A 23,443-nucleotide genomic window follows, 5' to 3' on the forward strand; every position below is an offset into this window, starting at 1 on the left:
ATTCAAAATGAGCAAAACTAATATGATTTAGCATTTTTAAATGTCATTATTGTGCAAAATGAAATATGATTCAGCATTTTTAAAATTTGAGGTCAAATTTATTAAAATTAAATTACTAAAAAATGAAAAAAGATGCGTTACGTTGGGGAATTATATCAGCTGGTCGAATAAGTAATGATTTTTGTATAGGATTGAGAAGTGATCCAGATAAAGGACATCAGGTTGGTTTTGATAAAATACAATTATATCTATAAATAAAGCTAGTTTCATTTTTTGCTTAATTATTTTTTAAATTATATTACCATTTTTTAATTAAATAATCATCTAGAATGATTTATATATTTGGTCAAATAATAATTATTTTATTAATTTGTCATGATGATTGATTAGTTACCTTATTCATTTTTAAAGATTATAGCTGTAGCTGCAAGAGATAAAAAGAGAGCTGAAGAATTTGCTAAAAAACATGAAATACAAGAATCTTATGACAATTATGAAGCCATAGCAAATCATCCTAATATAGGTATTAAATTTAGTAAACTAGTTATAAATGTTATAGGTTGGCATGGACCAGTAAGATCCAGCATATAAATGCAGTATTTGGGTTGTTAACCTACTTAGAAATATTTTTATTTGGCCCATAAAATATGTTTTATACAAGTTTGCCAACCCAGCTCTTTATGATTTTCTTAAGCTTCTCCCCTAACATACCAACCCTCCTCTCTTCCAAAAATGTTTAAAATATATCACCATAAGAAAGAATTTGAGAGAAAAATTAAAATAAATTTTTAGAAAGCACTTTTATTTTAAAGTTAAACCCCATTTTTTTATTTATAAAAGTCACATAGTCAAAGACCTACATCTGAACCATAAAACCTTCAATAAAATTTATGGAGAAAATCCTACCTAAGGGTGTCTTCCCCTAAAATCCTGGATACACCTATGCATATTATCAAAGGTATTTTAAAATCTTTAACCTACCCATAAATTTTTTTATAATTTGCTTAGTTTAAATCTTTTTCCCCCATTAGCTTTATGAACCATAGAACTCTAGCTTCCTTATTGTCAATTTTGGTGCTCACATTTAAAAATTAATTGGTTTGGTGTAGATGGTTTACAAATTCTGAAACCTTAATGTCAACATATAATGTCTCACATTTGCTTTAAATAAAATACCAGCTTAATTGATCATTTTATGAGCTTATAAATATTGGTAATTGTTAAATTTTAAAATTGAATAAATTAAATAATCTTATTTTTTTAAAATAATTTTTATTCTCTAAACCAGATAATTGCAGAGGTACCATTTGCATGGCCCAGCCAGGATATTTTTTTTGAAAATTTTTTTTTGGCCTTACACAGATTTTTTAAAAATATATTATTCCTTTTTAATTTTTATAGATTATAATCGCAAATTAATATTTGGTTTTAAGATATACAGCCCAGCCTGGGTATCTTATAAAAACAAATTTTATGCCCATTAAAAAAAATTAAATATAGTCTGGCATGTGTATCTGGGTTGGGCTTCTAGAACTCAGCTCTAAACATAATTAAGGTAATATTGAAAATATCATAAAAGACTATATTTAAAACCTTTTATGCCATTTTTTTAAACACCTCTAAAGTCATTAGTGTGGTTAAATAGTTCGATTTGGGTTGATTTTTTAAAATGGCTTTAGGCATAATTTTATGTAAACTTTGAGATTTTACAAATAGAGGCTAAACCCTTCTGCTATCTATGAGCAAAATATCCAGGCTTAATTTGGTAAAACTTAATTGGGCCTTTTTTAAAAATTGAATCAAATTGGGCCAATAACAACACTAATCCTAATATACTTTTAACGAGAATATCACACATTGCCAACCAAATCATTTGACCTTCACTAAATATTTTCAATCATCACATATTTTATCTGCCCTCCTAAGTGTGAATACAGCAATACCCAATAGAAACTCATTTAGGTAATGTATCGTCCATTTTAATATAGTAAATTTCTCATGCATATGCTTTCCTCTCATCTTTTTTATGAACCATGTTTAAAAGAATCCTACCATCCCCTCAGCATACCTGTTAGAGGGAAGATACTAGTCCATTATTAAATCAATGCAACTTATTTAAATTTAATACCTATCACCACTAATCCTTCATCTAGAGATGTTTTAACCAAACTAAATACATAAATTCTAATAAGATTGAACGATTAAATATAAATAACCAATAAAGACCCGTGGTTTAAACCCGGGGTTTAGATAAACAAAATAAATCTCATTTACTAATCTTAAATTAAATCTTATTATACATTCTAATTATAAATTAAAGCTTTGTTTATTATTTTATTATACATTAATCTCATTTTCTTACCATTTAAATATTTGTACAAATTGGGGTGCTTTTGATTGGAATCAATTTGACCTAGCCAATTTTTCTCTTCCAGACTATGTTAAATTCACATATATTAGTTTATTTTATATATTATATAGTTAACAACCATCCTCAAAACTTTTATGAGGGGAGGGGATTATAGAATACAATTTTACAAATTTTCTTGGTTTTAATATCGATAATTAATTATTTCTTGAACATATTATTTTTTATGTGATGATTTAATAAACATGTTGATTAAATTAAAAATAAAACCCATTGAGATAAAAATATTTTGTTTGTAAAAATAATTAAAATAACACTTTCTTTCTTTAATTTAAAAACTTGAAGTTGAAAGAAAATGTTAACATTTTTGATTAAACTTTATTTGGTAAAAAAATTAAAACATGAACATGAATATTTATATACACTATTGAATTAAAAATATATATTAAAAACAAAAAAATCAATATAAAAACATATAATAAGAAGGGAAATTAAGAAAAAAAAAATTAAAAAATTATTTAAAAAAAAAGAGGGATATCTAATTAGGTGTGGTCCATGGGGCTTATTGGCCCATGAATGGATATACAGTTTGAACGGCAGATTTCGATTGAAATCCTTTGGCGGAGGTAGAAACCTTCTTTTCGGATCACCTGTGATTAATCGTAACCTTTGCCCTATTGTTTTGAATAATTTTAAGGCTTGGAGTCCGAATGATCCACAGGTATCTGAGACTACCAGAGCGAATAAAATATTATTAAGGTGGCAATATTTATTTGTTTTTGTATTCTCCGCTTTTGAGATGGAGTTGGCAGAAAAAGATCTGACAAAACGATCAACGCAGGTATAGTCCCAAGCGAGAGGTAAACCTTGGTTCCAAGGGACTAACGTCAAACCATCCGGTCTGGTTTGATTATCGGAGCTAAGACCGGTAGGTTCCAGTGTGGAGGGAGTATTTGTAGATCTCAGCGTTCTATTGATTATTGAATTAATGGCATAATGTCTAGGAAGTCTGCCTTTTGAGAAACGACAGTGTAGGGGGTGGTGTCCTAGACTATCAATGTGAGATTTACATAGGACACAAGTCGTAGGGGTTACGATATCGCAGCCTAAGCGAAGGCCTATAGCTATTCTGAGTTCTTCGTTGGTAAGTAGTAGGCTTAGATTAGAGCTAGGGATAGTTTCTAACCATTCATATCCAAGATGGCATATGGGTGGGGCTGGATTTATTTGATCTGATAAAAGGGTCGTATTATGGACATCGAGTATGCATGGAATTGAGCTTGGGTGGAGAAAAAGAGATGGAGATTTTCTTTGAACAGCTTTGAAGTGTAAGTAATCGACACAATGCTATATCAATGGCAAATTCAAGTCTCTTTGTCTTATAGAATTGGGATGTGAGCCGTTTGGGGCGTTTTTTTCCCATAGATCTAATGCTATCGTGTGATGTGGGTCGATAGTATCCAAGTCTCCGAGTGTATGACGAAATTTAGCAACTGAGGATAGGAAGGCTGAGATGCTCAAGGAGATGGGGGATTGGATGCCTATACCTCCTAGCTTTGGTGGAAGGGCAGCTTGCATCCAGGAGAGTGATGTGAATTTAATGTTTAAAATGGATTCTAGGGTAATTTTTAAATGGACTTCGAGGTCCAATAGTATTTCAGGGGATGTGAAGATTGTCGATGAACGGAAGGTATGTAAAATCTTTGGGATGAATAAAAATTTTTAAGCAAATAAAAAGCCTGATGGACAGTTAAATGTTTTAAAATATTTGTCATTCTATTGAATTTGACAAGGAATTCATCTCTGAAATGAAATTTTGCATTTTCTCCTCCAATGGGTGAACCTAGATGGGTAAAGCTAGCTTTGTTTACTGTGATAAATTTTTAGGAGGGCAGTCTGATTCAAGAGGTGAATAAAATTGACATTTATTTGGGTTTAGTAACAGTCCTGTAATAGGGGCTAAGCCATTTATAATTGTTGGAATTTTTATAATTTCGTTATATGGGTCAGCTACAGTGCCGTCGTCCAGGTACCAAACATTTAGTTTAAGGTCACAATTGGAAGAAATTTCCTTTATGATTAATTGGATACCTTGACAGAATAATGCTGGACCTAAAGGATCTCCTTGTTGGATACCTTGTTTAGATAGAATGATAGAATCATTAAATTTTAAAAAGGTGGATTGGTTGTAACATGCAGAAATGTATGTTGAATAATCTGGGAATATTTCACAAAAAGAGGGTATAAAATGTTCCCTTCTAAGTAAATTGAAGGAATTTTTGAGGTCTATTTTAAGGATGCATTGATCTGTATTGTGGAGAATGACAGGTGTCGAGTGGGATGCCGCCTCACATCATCCAGGAACATTAAAACCAAGCTGGTTTGGTTGTAGTAAGTTGGATAGGTTAGATTTTATACAGGAGCAAATAATTTTGGAAATTATACGTCGGAACAATGACCCTATTGCAATAGGTCTGATGTCCCCGTTGGTTTTATTTAAGGATATTAAACGGGCTCCAAAAATAATTGGCTGAATGGTGATGGGAATATTATTATAGAAAATATGATTGAGCAATATAGTAAGCTGAGTGAGAATATTTTGATATAGGGGTAGGGATGGTTTAATTATATCTTGTAGATATATGGCTCGAAAACCATCAATGCCTCCAGAGGAATCTTTTTTGAATGACATGATTGCATCCAAGATCTCCTTCTCAGTTAGTGGAATGGGATTATTGGATGGTGGAAGGATAATTTGTGAAAAATCTTGAGGATGTTTAGATTGCAAGGCCATGAAAGTTTTATCATTATTGGGGGCCATAGTATCACTGGAACAAGCTATGTTGATAGCTGAATTTACATTGCATAAGTTAATTTTATTTTCAATAAGCTTGGCCTTTTTCTTATCTGTCAAAAGGTTATTAAAAGAATGAGGGGGTTGTTTAGTTTTATCAAAATAACTTGTGTCATTAGAATTTAATGTTTTTTTGATGTTTTGTGAAATTTGATTTTGAAGTTGGAAGATGTAGATTTAAATATATAAGTGACAATAGTTTTTTCCAATTATCTAAGCTTTTGATATTTTTATTTAGGGAGGTAAAAGTGGCTAAAATTTTTGAGAGAATAAAATTTGAGCACCTTTTGGGATGCGAGCTATTGTAGGTGGGAGGCTTTCCTTCATAAATTTTTCTAACCATTCTTGAGACTCAACAATAGATGTTGAATTAATGTTATTATCTGGGCATGAAGATGTAGGTTTGTTTTAAAAGTATTGTGGGAACTTGAAGATGTAGGTATTGGTTCCAAATTAATATTATTAATAAGAGCAGGATAAGAAGATGGTGGGATGCGAGCTATTGTAGGTTGGAGACTTTCCTTCATAAATTTTTCTAACCATTCTTGAGCCTCAACAATAGATGTTGAATTAATGTTATTATCTGGGCATGAAGATGTAGGAATTGTTTCTGTGTTATAAGTATTGTGGGAACTTGAAGATGTAGGTATTGGTTCCAAATTAATACTATTAATAAGAGCAGGATAAGAAGATGGAGGGATGATAGGTTCATTGTTAAAGAAAGTTCCTGATGAAGGGCATCTGTTGGCACGTTTACCATGACAAATAATTTTATTTCCTTTTATTAGAGATACATTGTTATTGCAAGTAGGACATATAACCATGGTTCATGTTATTTATATATATATTTATGATTAAAGTTTAATTTATATTGAAAGATTCTTGATAGAGCTTAACAGCTGCTGTATTATTTTTTAAAAACTCAGATAATTTAATTTTAATTAAAACTATATAAAAAGTTTTTTTGATTTTATCTATTTTAACTTCAGAATAGCCAGGAGAAAAGATAATTTCTTATACCCCCCCCCCCCCAAATAAAAAGGGCTATCTAAAAGTATTCTAAATATCCCATTCAAGCTCAATCATATCAAATTTAAAAACTAATGTTAAAATGTACTTGTCCAAGATACATTTCTAAAATTATTTAAAAAAAATCAATATTAAAAAATAGCGATGAAAGTTCACACCTCATTCTGAACTAGGTCGGGGCATAGCTATACTAATTTATTAAGCCAGGGCATGCTGAAACAAGTTTTAAGAAAGTTTCCATCGACCAGTCTGTTTTTTTAATCCTTTTTTTTTAATACCGGAAATTATTTTAAAACTCAAAAAACGAAAGGATTTATATTATGATTTAAATATTTCAAATATATAAAATAATTTCTTATATGAAATTAAAGAAAAATTAAAAAATTTTTTTTATAAATTGCAAATGTTTTATTTTATTTATTTTTTAACAAAATATTTATATATAAATGGGATGAGACTTTACAAAATTTCTTAGTTATAATATCGTCTATTATCTCTTGAACACATTATTTTTTAACTTTGCCATAATTATGCTCAACAATCAGCCAATTTTATTTAAATTTTAGCAATTAAATTTAATATTTTGACAGAGTTGAAAGGCCGAGCTTAGAATAAAATTGTTCTTAGAAAAATCCCATCCCCCCTCTATTGATTTAATAGTTTTTCTTTTTTTATTAATATTAATGGCAACTTATTAAGCTAGGTATAGCATTGAAAAAAATTATTTTGATTTTGAGGCTTTGTCCGCATGAAAGAAACGTGTGTATATAAATATATGTACACTAATCTTTACTTAATATTATATTAGTTATTGTGCTTCTATAGCTTAAAATTCAAGTATTATATATTTATAATTAATGACCAAGAATATTAACATTGGGGTAAAGTACGAGTAGAGATATATTTATTTATAAAATTTGAATTAAATTGTAAATATATACAATAGAATTTAAAATACACTATTAAATAATTATAAGCAATATCGGAAACAGGAAGGTATCTTGCTTGTGGATATAAACTTGATCATACATACAATACCACTAAAAAATATATATAAAATATAAAATTATTATTAAATATATTTAGAAAAATATAATTTAATTATTTATTAAAAAATAAATAATTACTATGCATAACAAATTATTGCCTTATATCGTCATGAAGACCCATTATATTTATATCCCAAGATGATAACGATATGCATTGTTTTAGGGTGGAGGGAGCCATCCTGCTCCTCAATTTAGTAATAGTGTTTCTGGTAAGATTAAAAGTTCTTTCCGATGCCATGTAAATTGTTTGATGACATAGAAAGTCTCTCGCCATCTTAGCTAAATGAGGAAATCGATTTTCATTCCCTCTCCACCAATCTAGCACGTTTGTTGTTTCGGGCGCTACCGGCTCAAGAAGATAGGTCTTTATTTGATTCCTTTAATGGGGCTACAAAAATACCTCTTCCAGTGAAAACAAGATGGAACAGCATATATCTTATGATAAAAGCCATTAATTAAATATAAAATCAAAATAATTTTGTATATTTATTATTTCTATTTTTTATCTATTTATAGAATATCAACGCAATACAACACCTCAAGGAACTTGGGTTAATTGAAACCTATGGCTCCTGACAATATAGAATTCTTCACAAATTTAGAAGAATTTCTAACCCCATTTTATTAAATCACTGTTGAATATCAAAATGTATTATATTACAAATATACCTTCTTTTCAATCTCTGCTTTTAAGGTTAGAAGGATTGTTATTAATATTATTATTGAATAAGTACTCATCAAATGGCTCCGTCATATATTTTGCTTAAATATCTTTGAATATAGTCATATTTTTAACTGCTGCATCTTCCTTTAAATTAGCTATTAGTGTATTTTTAATCCTAGGATCTAGTATTGATGCAGCATAATTATTAAGTGTATTAAAAGTTGGCTATATTTGTCGTATTTTTTTTCATCAATGTTGCTGCTTCTTATGTAAGCATTTGAATTCCCTATCTCTTGATTTTCCAAATTATCCAGTATATCATAGTAGAATAATATTGCCATCCCTATTGTTGAAGATTGTGCGCGTATTTCAATCGTTTGATAAAATAGGGTTAAAAATTCTTCTAAATTAGTGAAGAATTTTATATTGCCAGGAGCCAAAGAGGTTTCAATTAACACAAGTTCCCTAAGGTGTTGTATTGCGTTTATATTTTTATAAATAGATAAAAAATTAGAAAAATAATATTATAAATATACAAAAATATTTTTATTTTATACCTTATTAATGACTTATATCATAAGATATACGCTGTTCCATCTTGTTTTAACTGGAAAAGGTATTTTTGTAGCCACATTAAAAGAATCAGATAAAGACCTATCTTCTTAAGCCGGTAGCGCCCGAGACAACAAACGTGCTAGATTGGTGGAGAGGGTATGCAAATCGATTTCCTCATTTAACTAAAATGACGAGAGCCTTTCCATGTCAACAAATAACTTCCTTGGCATCGGAAAGAACTTTTCTCTTGCCGGAAATACTATTGCTATATTGAAGAACAGTATGACTCCCTCCGCCCTAAAACAATGCATTATCATCCTGGGATATAAATGACGATATATAGCAATAATTTGTTAGGTTATATTTTTTTTAATTATATTTAATAATAATTTTATATTTTAAATATTTTTTTAGGCTGGTATTGTTTGTATGATCAAGTCTATATCCACAAGCAAGATACATTCCTGTTTACGATACGAAAAATGAAAAAATTCTATAATTATTTAATATTCTAATGTATATATTTCAATATAATTCAAATTTTAAAAAAATAATAAATTTAAGAAATAATTATCGATATTATAAGAAATTTTGTAAAGTTGTATTCTATAAACACCCCCCCCCCCTCTCCCCTACAAAAGTTTTGAAGAGGGTTGTTAACTATATAATATATAAAATAAACTAAATATATATGTTAGTCTGGAAGAGAAAAAATGATACAAATTGATTCTAATCAAAAGAACCCCAATTTAAACAAATATTTAAATTGTAAGAAAATGAGATTAATGTAAACAAAGCTTTAATTTATAATTAGAATGTATAATAAGATTTAATTTATGATTAGTAAATGAGATTTATTTTTTCTTAGTTTTCGCTTATCTGAACCCCGGGTCTGGGTTTTACACAACCAACCAATTAACAACATTACTAGATACACATATTATATCGACTTAAACGAGATAGGCAAAGAATAAATGGAAATTAATAAGAAAATTGACATAATTTTTACTCATGTTTTTGGGGTTTGTGCCTCTCAACATTTTTCTTATAAGTTATAACTGATTTCTCGTATAATCTACCTAGCGAACTTTTTAAGATTTGGTAGCCACACGTCGAGCTATAACCATGCTTCACAGTTAGCGTTTTGAATATTTCACCGCGAATTCGCGCTAACTATGAAATTGACTATATTTAAATTTATGCTTCAAAAAACAACATTATTAACGGTTTTGCTGGTATCTGGGTTATATCACAAATTAAGCAAAAAATGAATAAATATGCTTTCAGAATTAATACCTCAAATTACCCTATACACGGATTAGGTTGATATTCAATTTGTAAAAATGACTAATAATAACCCGTGATTTAATATTAATTATGTTATTTTATATTTTAAGAGGTGTATTATGTGGGCACAACTAATAATGCTCATCACGAAGTTGTGATGATGCTGCTGAATTTGGGTAAAAATGTGTTGTGCGAGAAGCCACTAGGAATGAACGTTAAAGAGACACAAGATATGATTGCCGCAGCTCAAAAAAATAAAGCCTTTTTCATGGAAGTAATTTGTACCACAAATTAGCTTATTCCTCATGTTAACCAAATAATTCATTAGATTTAGGGGTGTACCTATACCATTTTTTCCGATCCCATATTAGAAATATCGACCTATTGCCGATCTGATATCATATCATATCTGATTGTATTCTGTAAACATACTAATCGTCTTATTTTATTTAAATTCAAAATTAATCTATTTACAAATAAATAAATATATTATTGTTATAAACTTCAATTAAAAATAGTTTGCTCTTATCCTTCTTTGTTGTCTTCAATACATAAAAATTAAATAAAGTTTTTTCTTTTGCCCTTCTTTTGTCTTGTCGTAAACACATAAAAATTAAATATAGTTTTTTCTTCTGTCATGTCGTAAACACATAAAAATTAAATAAAGTTTTTTCTTTTGCCCTTCTTTGTCTTATCGTAAATTCATAAAAATTAAATAAAGTTTTCTTTGTTTGATTTAAATACTTTTAAGATCAACATATGGTTTTTGTGTTTTCTTTACTTAGGGGTTTTACTTACTTTTGGAGTCTTAAATAGGTAGCCCTGCATCCATTTGTATAATTAGAGTTCCGGAAAGTATAGAGGGGTAGGTTTTATCTCTAATTATGTAAGATAAAACTAACACAACTCCGTTTTGTAAAAACGTTCTTTTTTTTCACTTTGCGACAATTTTATTTTATAATTGCGCGTTTCATTTTCCCTATATAAGGGACAAATTTTTATATTAAAGATATACTTTATTTTTTTTGGTTTTCAAATTTGCTTAAAATTATAATTTATAATTAATTATTTTCTTTTTTTAAATAAAATTTAAAATTTAATTGCTGTTGTTGCTTTAATATTCTAAAATGATGCATACCAAAACTTATCGAGACGTGCCACCTACCATTCTATCCATAACTGAAGCCCCGACACTTCAATTATGAAATTTTAAATATCTAAATTTATAATTAAAATTGGAATTTGATCTTATTTTTAATATACATTTTTTTAAAAAAAATTAAGAAACAGTTTTCTCCGATCGGAAAATTTTAACCTCGACCGATAACCGATATTTTTAAAAGATCAAATATCCGCCCAATCCGATCAAAAATATCGGCGCATCCCTAATTAGAAAATCTCTTTTTTAAACTTTGAAACGCCTATTTCTTATTTTCTTCCTTTTTTTAAAAAAGGTTTTGTTAAGGCTCCGTTACTAAATATCGAATCTGGTCAATAATTTCAAAAAAACTATTCGATTTTACAAGAGGAGATAAAAATTACAATCCGCTTCAAACATTACCCATATTTTAACGAGATGATTAAACTTAAAAAAAAACAAAATGCACATAAACCAATATAATATTATGGAAACCTGGAGATTTTAGTCATAAGGGGCAGAAAAGTTTGAACATCTGTTTGCCAAATCTCATGGCTTACATGATATTATTCTGGCTAAAATCTTAATCTGGCCGTTTTTAAAAATCGGGATTCTTAATAACACTAGTGGTAGTTCTGAAAAATATTTTTTATTTGACATTGGTCAAAAAATGGTAAATGAAAAATTTAAGCATTGGTTTTTCTGATCGGTTTTATGGAAATATGGGATCGGATCTATGAAAAATTATGTGAATCGGCATAGCACTAATTTTTGTTGTTAGTGAAAAGAGGGAAAACATCTTTATTTTTTTTTGTCAGTTGAAGGGTAAATCATAAACTAAATAATATTAAACTCAAATTTTAAATATCTTATTTCTAATTTTATACAAAATTTATATATATATATTTTTTGAATAAAAATTAATATTATATTTTATAAATAAAATTTAAAAAAAACAAAGGGAATGTGGGCCAGATTTTTTCCTGTGCAAGTTAAACTAAGAGAAGAATTAAAGAAAAAAACCTTGGGGGATGTTAAATTAGTAACAGTAACTTTTGGAATGGCCGTTGATAAGGATAAAATGCAAAGAGTTCTAAAGGTACATATATATGTAAAACAAAAAAATATTTTATTTATTCGATTTTTCTGTGGGACTTTAGTTCATGACAATAAATTTTGATTAATTTTTTTAATGCTATTTTTTTTAATGGGGTTGTCAAAATAGAGCTTGAAATCAGGAGTTCTCTTTTTTTAAAGAATTTATGAATATTCGGTTCCTTAAATATATTAAATGGCCGTCTGGTTTGGGAGAAACGAGAACAGCTGATATCGGTTAAAATTGAATGTATCGACCGATATCGCCTCGTCTTTGATTTTAAACGATATACGTGTAAATTACTTATACATTCGTTTAGAATAAGTTTCCGGAACCTGTTACCTCTAAATTTAAAAATGGATTCCTGTTTATATAAATTTTAAAAGAGAGTTTTAGATTTTCGGTTTCTTAGATTGATTTCCATTCCAAACTCTGTTTAATAAAGTATAAAATAAACCATTTTTCATTTAAAAAAACAATAAATTTCAAAGCCAGAATTAGGTGGCGGATGTATGATGGACATGGGTGTGTATACTATCGCTATTTCTCAGATGGTTTTTGGCGAAATGCCTAAAAGTGTAACTGCCGTTGGATACCTAAATGAATATGGTGCGTTTATAAATCTAAATTTTACAGATTCTCATATAAGATTAACTTTTTCCTAAGAAATACTAAAGTATTTCTCTTCTATCGATTTTGAAAATCTGTTTAAAAAGATCGATTTTTCTTTATTAATATTAATTTTATCTAATTCTATTCAATCATGATAGTAATCCAAGAAATATTGATTTTAATAAAGAAAAATGATCTTGTATAAAAGATTTAAAAAATCTATCAGATCATAGTGAAAGTCAACAGTTCGTTTCTATCGGTCTTAGACCTGGATCGGGTTGACGGGGATCCTTTTTGAGGACCATATTCTAGGTCCGGTCTTTTATTAATATTCAAGTTTGCTATAATTTTTTACTTAATTATTTTGGTTTATTTTATTTTATATCATTTTTTAGAGGAACTATTTAATTTTTGTGAAATTTTAAGTTCATTATTTTGCAATATGAAAACCATAAGTTTGTCCAAAGAAGTATTTTACTTATAGTCCCAACGAACAAGAATTTATTTGGGGCTGCTGTCTGGATCGTGTAAAAAAATTCCTATTTTTATTAATACGTTATCAAAAGTTTAAGTTTATATATGAGCATATATTAGGAATGAAAATAAAAAAAGAATTATCTTATTCGGGAATTGTTTTTTTCCTATTGTAAATAATTTTATTAAAAAAAACGATTTCAATTTAAGTTTAAAATGCAGTATAATCGATAGTGTTGTTAAATCACTCGAATTGACCTTATTTTTAAAACCGGCTAACTCTATGTTTGCCAAAGAAATATTACCTAAGCCTCGATATTTTGTTAATGGATGTCCAGACCTTTGTACCATCTATGAGCAATATCTTCAGGCTTGCGTAATATTTTATTGGATAAAATATTGAGTTAAACGTTTTAAAAAATAAGTTTAAATTGAACCACGCTTGAAATTTATTAAAAAAAACAAATAAGCATATATTAAAAATTTTATGGAAAAAAAATATTATGTATAAATTATATATAAAAAACATATGTTTAGGAAAGTGTATAAATATTTTCCCGAAAGGGGGCGTCTTTGTATAAAATTATATATTAATAATTTTTTAATGGTTTTTCTTGAACTATTTGATATAATTAAAAGGATTATTCATCTTGTAAGTGAAAATAACAATAAATGGAGCTTTCATTCAATTATAGAAATTGTCTATCGATAAAAGAAATTCAATTTATTACTTTATTTATAATTTATTATAAAAATTTTTGCCCATATAACATATATTTAATAAATATTAATAAAATATGTTCAATTAAGTTTCGAGTTCTTGAATATATGAACCAGAATCTTGTGCATTTCATATATGGCGCCCTAAATATTAAAAAAATTGATATAATTTAAATTTAAACTCACTTTTAAAAGATTCTAATTTTTCGGTAGCGCATTTACTTTCTTGTGACGACAATGTATAGTATAACTACGGCCAGTAGCATTTAACAGTGAAACTAATGTTAAGATATGACATTTGGGCAAGCAAAGAGTGTCGTCTATACTTGGAAATGTAAAGGAATTAGAAGGTCCGGATGGGTGTAGAAACTTTATATATATTTCTTCCTGCTTTTGATTTTTCACTAAAACAAAGCTAACCACCAATTAGAATCATAAGGATACGTTAGGTATCCTGATATTTCTTCAATAATTATACTTTCATCATTATATGATAACTATTCTAAAGTACTTTCTATTGAATTGGAATACATTTTACTTTTAAATTATGTAGATCTGTTGGAATCAAGGTGTGTATTTTGTGTGTTCCAGGTATAGATCTAGTTTTTGAAAATCTTTCCCTGAGTAATAGATCTTCGTAATCATTATTTATTTTGGTCATCTATTCAAAATATATGACATTAATATTTTCTTTAGCTAACTCGTACAATTCATATGATGTGTACTTTGAGTAAGGCCTTGTAAACTAGCTCTAGAGGCTAATCTTTTAACAGTGCCACCAATCCCATCACAAACACTTTTCCCGTGTGCTGTAGCAGAAAAATGCCATTTCGCCTGTACCCCGAAATCCATCTCATGATAGCAAATATTAATAAAATTTTTACGATTTTTATACTGTGCAGCGGATCCACCGGAAAACAAAAAATTTTATTAATTAAAAAATTTAGCAATGTTTTTTTAAAGTTATGTACTGCTATTGTATTGTGTTGCAAAGATTCGGATATCATTACATAATTTAGGCAACAAATATTGGCAAAATTATCTTTATAATATATAACAAAAGGGTGAACAGTGGATTGAGCCCTATTCCAATGATAATTTTGTACTTCATCCTAAAGTATAAATCTATAGTTTTCTTAAAAATCACAAAATTAAATATTGGTCTTCGTCTAAGTTCAATTTTAGATTGTTTTGATACAACGATTGTTGCGTTGAAATAAAAAAATGATAAAGATTCCATTTTTTTTAAAAAAGGCATTGATAAATTCACCTACTGGTTTGGTTATTGTTTCAAGAGTGGTTCTATCTACGGATAGCCATTGTTTGTATGTTATAAATTCGATGTCCTTAGAACGAAACAATATTTCTATTTGATCGCGTAAATGTGTTGACCCTAAACAATTATCACATTTGCCCATATAACTGGATGGTTGAGGCCAATTACAAATTATTAAGTGTAAAATATGTTTGTATGTTTTAAAGGGCAACATATCATTGGTTAAATTTGATCCAATGATCATTAATTTAAATTTTGGTGGTAGCTGCAATCACATACATGTGTACCACTACCTTCAACAAGTATATAATTTTTGGGCGAATGCTTGCGAATTTCGAAAAACCAATTTTAACATCAGGCCTCATTTCTTTAAAAAATATATAAATTTTTTTCAAATTATCTAAAATTAATCTCTTATGTATGGTATTCTTTTTTCCGTCTTTGGTCAAAATCGAAACGCAATCTTTCTTGCCTGGCATGATTCTGCTTATTTCGTCCATACAATAAAATTCTTGTACAATTTTAACTGTATATTCGTCTATAGTTTTTCCAGGCTTGGGGTTAGGTGTTGATAGAAATCAAAATACCAAGAAATTTATTAAAAAATGAATTAATATAGTGAGCATGTGTTATTGAATGATTAAAACCCTTTCGCGCCCGAAATATTTCCCATGAACAAAAAATACTTGTACTTTGATATAATAAAATAATCATTTTGACATTTTGATATAATAAAATAATCATTTTGACAGGTTAATGATAAAATATGAATTAATAAATATTGTTTTATAAATTAATATCTCTAAGTACCAACCATTAGTTTCTTTAAATATAAAAATTAATTGATTAAAAATTTTAATGACAAATGATCTCGCTGGGCGCGAATCAATTTTAAAATTTTTATTTATTTTATTAATTGAAACACTTATTTATTGTTATTCTAATTTAGTAAGGCTATGCCGATTTTAGAAAATCCGATCCAATATTTATATTGTTTTGGGTAATTTTATGATAATACTTTTATTTTGTATATAATTTCATAATTGTAATATTTTAAAAATATCAAATTATTTTAAAAAATTGAGTAGAGAAAATTTTGATATTATTTTTGGCGTCTATGAAATGGATAAGATTATGATTCATATATTCAAGAACTATAAACTTGGTTGAATATATTTTATTAATATTCATTAAATATATGTTATATGGGCAAAAAATTTTATAATAAAGTAATAAATTGAATTTCTTTTATCTTTTATCGATAGACAATTTCTATAATTGAATGAAAGCCCCATTTATTGTTATTTTCACTTACAAGATAAATAATCCTTTAAATTATATCAAATAGTCCAAGAAAAACCATTAAAAACTGATTAATATATAATTTTATACAAAGACGCCCCCTTTCGGGGAAATATTTATACACTTTTCTAAACATTTTTATCGATTTTGAGAATGAAGATGGCAGCGTCCCAGACCAATTTTTTTTTATAAATATAAAGGAAGAGTTTAATAATGTCTACTAAATTTTTTAAAAAAATTGAAGGTCGTATTATTTCCAAAAAATTGTTTTTAGTCCTTATATATTAAATAAAATGACCGGAAATTGGAAAAAAAAATAAAATTTTTTTTTTATCTAAAAGTAGAATCTTTGTACGTAATTTTGATATTAAATTTGTTATTTACAATTATGTAGTTTTTAAGATATGCTTAATTGAATGAAGGCAGATAATGGTAAAAATACGTCATTTTTGCCACTTTGAACCCTAATATCTTCAAAAATATAAATGTCAGGAGGCTAAAATTTTGGCTATTTCTTAGTTACATTGACCTTTCTTTGCTTACGAAATTTTAAAAAAATCGAAGGGGGTCGGCCGAATCGTGGTTGATTTGTCATGGAATGACCCTAAAAAGAAATTTTGGAAAAAGTGGTACATATCACCCTAGTGGGGAGTAAATGCTTATGAATTTTTTTTCCCATTATTTGCAAATTATAATTCTTTTTGTTATTTGAATTTATCAAAAAATAACTTTTCTAAAATCAGAATATATATTTATGTTTCAAAAATTTTGTTAAAATGATGTCTGTTTTCTTTTGTTCTGTGTTTTTCGAAGAAAGAGAATATTTTCATAAATATATAATTTTCGTTTTTTTTACATCCCTAATTTGTATACAATAAATATATCAAAGACCTGCAGAGGTACGATTAAAAAAATTTCGGCTTGGCTTAGCCCTCAGGCCCTGCCCGGATTTTTTTTTATAATATATTATATTAAATTTTTAAAGTTAATAATGGCGATTTTAAATATTTGGTTTTAAAATATTAGACCCGGGTATTTTTTTAAATATTTTTTAGGTCCGGTCTGGGTATTTTTTTATTAAAAAAATTTTTTTTAGGCCAGGCCCGGGTATGTTTAAAAAATTAAATCCGACCCGGGTACACGAGCTTGGTTTAGGGCTAGGTCTTTGAAATATATATAAATATGCTTCATTGAATGTGGAATATAATATAACATTTTTTAAATATTTTGATTATAAAATAGGTGTTGATGTACTTGATTCTGTCACTATGCTATACTCGGGAGAAAGAATGGCAACTTTTCAAGTGACTTGCATGAGTGAAGTTCCTAATGAAGCCATAATTTGCGGAACTAAAGGAACAATCAAAGTTTGATCTAATATATTATCATATATTAAATAGTAAACTTTCCAATCCAATCTATAATATGATGTATAAGTTTTATGTTTTTATCGTATAATTTTTTAAATAAATATTTAATTTATAAAAATATTAATACGTATAGTACATGTTATATATGAGCTCAGACGAGTTTTATCAAATCGGGTCAGGTTGGGGCTAGGACCGACGCGCCTGTAAGCTACCGAAAAAGATAGCTAACTTTGATAGGGCATTAAGAATATCATTTCCATTAATATACCTCTTTGTTATAAAATTAAATAGCTTAATCATTTCATGTGCCTAGATTAGATATATGGAAAGCGCCAAATCCTAAACTGAAATTATATTTTTGACCAAAAAAACATTTGCTATTGTTATCGTCAAATATTTTTTTAAATAAGCTGAGAAGCACTGATACCTTGAGGATTTGTTCTCCTTTGGTTTGGCCTATACTTTGATTTTACCGATACAAAATTATCCAACCATCCAAATGTTATATGGTAATAGCCTGAAATCCTGTAGAGCGTTCCTAAATCTGGAACGGAACATAAAAACCTTCTTGTTACGGGTCCTTAATATATATATATATATTCAATACGTATACTAATTTAGATTCATAAGCCGTTTTGGTGTAGCAATTCGATGGAAATCTTGGATAAGAAGCACGAATTTCCTTTTCCCAAACCTGTAGCCAAATCTTACTACGATAACGGAGTGGGATTTCTTTACGAAGCAAACGAGGTTAAGAACTGTATTCGTAAAGGTTAAATATATATATTTTTTTAAACGAAAGAAAAACTTGTGGAAAAAAAAACTCGACTGAAAAAAGGGCGGACTTAAAATTTAGTCCTTTTTTCTTATAGATATTACAGATATATTTATTGACTAGAAATTTTATGCATGATGTAAGATATTTGAATAAATCGGTATCAATATATATATATATATAATATATAACCATTTAAATAGTGTTTAATAAAGATTCCCTCATATTTTTATTTTTAAGTTTTTAACTCCCCATATTTTTTTTTCGGTCGAGTTTTTTTTTCCTGGATTTATTTTTTTTCTCCAATTTTATATCTTATATATTTCGAAAATATAAATTTATTATTAATAATAAAAAATTATCGAAAATATAAATTTATTATTAATAATAAAAAAATTATCTCATGTGTCGGTCAAATTACATGAGCATTTATAACTCTTTGGGGGGACGTATTTTTTTAAAGAATTCATAGATGTCTCCTTAATTTTTAATTTATCTCTATTTTTTTTAAAAAATCATTCCTATCCTCTTTTTTTTAAATGGTAGTTTTATGTTAGAAATACGAATAAAAAATTATTGAAAAAAAATTAACTTATTAAACTGCATTTTGAAAATTAAGGACTAAAAGAATGTCCTATCGTCACTCACCAGGATACTTTGACATTTGCCACTTTGATCGAAAAATGCCGCAAGATGATCGGAGTTAAATATAACCAAGACCAGCAATGAACACATAAATATTACAATTAAAATGTTAGAAAAATAAATTAGTTTATTTATTTTATAAAATGATATATATTTTATTCGTATTTTATAAATATGTAGATAATCATTACAAAAATAATTATGACATAGACAATCTTATTTTTTAATTTAATGAATTATAACAATTACGGGTTAGTTTTCCCTTTAATATAAAATATAGTAAAAATAAAATAGATATAAATTTTTATTTCGAATCATTCTGTCACTTTTTTATTGTCCATTATGGCTTAGGCATCGTTTATAGTAAACTACGATTTCTTAATAATTTGCGATAATCAAGTGGAATCATGCTAAACATTTTAAGGTGATCTAGAAGATCATTTAAAGTTGAATAATATAAGATATCAATAAATATATCATTAAATTATACATTTAAAAAATATCACGAATTTCCATAGTCTTCAAAAAATAAAATATGGAAATTAGATAATAATTATTAAATCAATATAATACTTAAAACATCTATTAGCTCTAATCTCGAGCTCTGGGTAAAATATAGAGTCAACCGTTTTTAAAAATCGACTAAAAGTATAACAACATGGGATGACATATCTTGAAAAGAATTTTAGTTGGGTTTTTACATAACTTGTATTCTTTGTTGGGATTTTTATTTTTAGATATTTTAACCAGTGTTATTAATAATCCCGATTAAGATTTCGGTCAAAATAATATATTGTTAGCCTCAAGAAAGAAAGAAAGAATCTTTCTTTACATCGAGCATACCACGCTCACCCAAATTACCTGACCTTCGCTTAATATTTTAAATCCTGGCATCTATCTCTTACACGTTTTATCTGCCCTCATAAGTGTCTAAATAGTTTCAATAATTCTACCTAAGATTAACTTAATTTGGGAATTCTTCACCTCTTTTTTTTAATATTATAATATAAATTACTCATAAATATTCTTTCCATATTGAACGATTTTCAGAAAATCTCTTCAACTAGTGTTGTTAATAAGTCAGATTCTTTCGACTACTAGTAATAGCCGTAGTCTCTGACCTCGATTAAAAACTAGCTACTATACTAGTCGATTGGTAAACTAATTTAATTGCTAAAGTGTCTAATTTACTAAATCAACTAGTTTAGTCCACTTTAGTGACTTATAAAGCCGAGACTCATTTAGTTCTCTAAGTCGACTATAAAAATAATAAACAAATATAATGATATTAATTAATTAATATTATTTTTCTTATAAATAAAATTGAAATGAGCTATAATTTTATATTATTATTTGAAATTATTATATTATATAATAAATATTATTTTGAAAATTAGATAAATAAAAAAAGATGAATCATTTAAATTAAACAATTGGTCCAAAAAAAATTAAATTAAATATTTAACAATTATTGTCTAAAATAGAGAAACAAGATATAATTTTATTTTGAAGGAGTAAAGAGAACCATAAAGGAAGTTAAATTCGTTTCAACCAAAATAAAATAAATTTTTTTACATTCTTTTTCTTGCACAATAGGCTCTTTGAATTTTTTTTGTGAAGGACAAAATAAAAAATTTGCATTGTTTAGATATATGGTAAAATCAGGGTGAATTCATCCCCCATTTATAGTAATAAATAATATGCAATTTGATCCATGAGGCAATATAATTTTTATTATTTAACAGAACATAATATCATCGTGAAAAATACAATAGCATAATTGTACAACAAATTTAAAGATCAACTCCATGTCTCCATTTGGTTGAGTTTAAGGGCCTCCAATTTTTTGACAATATTTGTAGCCGATGATTCGGACATATCCCCGTTGATTTCAAATTCGTAAACCAGTGATTTTTACACTTCACCGGGCATAGATTTTGACCGTCTGAAAATATTAAAAGCTAAAGACTTCATTCATAAGTCAGAATGGGCGGGTTTATTAAAGTAAACGTATTCATACCACTTTGTTTTCTAGCTTATCACGTCACGAACGTATATTTTTTCATCCTTATTTCATTTGTGATTAAATTTAAATTAATGAATGTTACTAGTTCAACTCTGGTCTAAATATATTTAGTGAATACGTCAACGACTAAAAAAATTGTATAATTCGTTTGCAAAATTTAAAATATTAAAACTACAGGAATTTTTTAAATATGTAGAAAAGATGTTAAGATTAACCCCTTTTCATATGGCATAATCATATCTGATATTTCTAGCAAAAAATCGATATATTTTATTGCTCAATTGAGTTTATAATGAGTAATAGTAATCTATATCAGCTTAGAGGCCCGATAATATCCTCAACACTCTAAACAATCGTTCAGCTCTAACGGTTGAGAGTAATATGATTCAAATAGAAACAGATACGAATATTAAATTATGAATTTGATAACAGAAATTAATTTAATGCTAATATAAATTATCTCTACACTACTCCCATTTCTCAATTTTTTCAAAATGTGACTATATTTGTTTTTGTATTTTCTTTTTCAGCTTTCATGATGGAGTTGACAGAAAAAAATCTGGCTAAACAATCTACATTATAATCTCAAGCGAGAAGTATACCTTGGTTCCAAGGGATTCGCGTCATTCCATCAGGGCTGAGGCCAGAGGGTTCCAGCATAGAGGAATATTTGTGGATTTCAAGATTCTATTGATGATCGGAATGATGGCATAGTGCCTGGGTAATCTGCCTTTTGAAAAACGACAAAGTATGGGGGTTATGTCCAAAGCTATTGATGAGTTTTACATAGGACACATGATGTCGGTGTTACGATTTCTAGCTTAAATGAAGACATATAGCTATTCTAAGTTCTTCGGTGGTTAGTAACAACTAACAAGTCTAAATTAGAACTAGGTATGTTTCTAACCATTCTTAACCAAGGTGGCATATGGTTGAGACTGGAATTATTTGATAAAGCAAAAGAATCGTTTGTTGTCATTCTGCATCAGTGGCATAGCTACGGGGGTGGTTTTCGGGTTTGGACCCCTCCCAGAGCAAATTTTTTTTTAGATTATACGTTCAAAAGACTTAAAAGTGACTTTATATCAAATAAATACCATTAATATTTATGTTTTGATGTTTGTAAAAGGATATTATATTACTATTGAAATTATTCTGGATAGTATTATTATAAAGTCATTGAGAATAATCTACTAAATTATAATAACATATTGATGCATTTAAAAATTATATTTATTATATATTATCGAAGATATGGTTATGATTTGTAAGATAAACCCGGCCGAAGGCCTGGACAAAGGGTCGAAGGCCTCAGCCTTTTATATGTATGGACCCCCTCTAAGGAAAATTCCTAGCTACGCCACTGTTCTGTATACTCTTTTTGAACAGCTTTGAAGTGTAATTATTCCACGCAATGCTGTATCAAGGGTATATTTTTGTCTGTTAGTCTTATAGAACTTGGATATAAGCAGTTTAGAGCATTTTTTCTCCAGAGGTCGAATGCTGCCATATGATGTGAATCGATAGTCTCCAAGTGGGTATCGAAATTTAACAACAGAGGATAAAAAGCTGAAATTCTTAAGGATTTGGGGGAATGGATACCTATACCACCTAGCTTTGGAAGAGCAGCTTAGACCCAGGAGATTGATGAGTGATAGTTAATAAATTCGAGAGTATTTTTAAATGAACTTCAAGGTCTAATAATTGTTGTAATTTTTAGATTAGTTAAATTTGTACTTCATATTTAATTTGCATATAGATTTCTTTTGGATTTATTATTATAACGCGTGATAAAAATATTATATTTGAATAGTGAGAACTGAAAATAATTTAAGTTATGAATATTAGTTAAAAAGAAGTTTGAAAAAGAGTATAAAAACTCCAATTTTTACCATTCGCGATGATCTTTTATAATTATTAACTTTTTTGTATTTTATTTTTATTAATCTTTTTTATTATTTTTACTTTTATAATTTTGTTAATTTGATAATGTTATAATTTTGAATAAAGGATTAAATTATGATTTTACGAACTTAATTTTTTTTAATCTATAATTTTTTTAATCTTTAATTTATATTAATATTTTGATTATGTTTTTATCTTATAAAGATTTAGTATCATTTTAGTTCTAACATTTCTTTATTTGACGAATATTATAGAAAAGTATATATAATCGACGATATTAGTCTGATTTAGTATCACT

At 27.8% G+C, this 23,443-nt stretch overlaps 1 protein-coding gene across 2 annotated transcripts; it reads left to right on the top strand.

Annotated features, from left to right (window-relative positions):
- The first annotated feature begins 26 nt into the window (after window positions 1–26).
- Window positions 27–19,458, top strand: LOC135929631 (trans-1,2-dihydrobenzene-1,2-diol dehydrogenase-like). 2 transcript variants are annotated; one of them, XM_065466295.1, is made up of 8 exons: window positions 27–221; window positions 412–523; window positions 9,917–10,080; window positions 11,906–12,043; window positions 12,532–12,649; window positions 17,667–17,791; window positions 18,416–18,566; window positions 19,189–19,458. In XM_065466295.1, exons 1-8 carry the CDS (start codon window positions 123–125, stop codon window positions 19,296–19,298), a joined length of 1,017 nt encoding a protein of 338 aa, XP_065322367.1. In that variant the 5' UTR covers window positions 27–122; the 3' UTR covers window positions 19,299–19,458. The 2 variants fall into 2 exon arrangements, with proteins under 2 accessions (XP_065322367.1, XP_065322369.1); XM_065466297.1 differs by lacking the exon at window positions 27–221 and adding an exon at window positions 841–958 and having other exon boundaries at window positions 430–523.
- Window positions 19,459–23,443: the final 3,985 nt, after the last annotated feature.

This window comes from Gordionus sp. m RMFG-2023, chromosome 5, assembly GCF_954871325.1.
Source record: "Gordionus sp. m RMFG-2023 chromosome 5, tfGorSpeb1-WG-v2, whole genome shotgun sequence".
Taxonomy (NCBI): domain Eukaryota; kingdom Metazoa; phylum Nematomorpha; class Gordioida; order Chordodea; family Parachordodidae; genus Gordionus; species Gordionus sp. m RMFG-2023.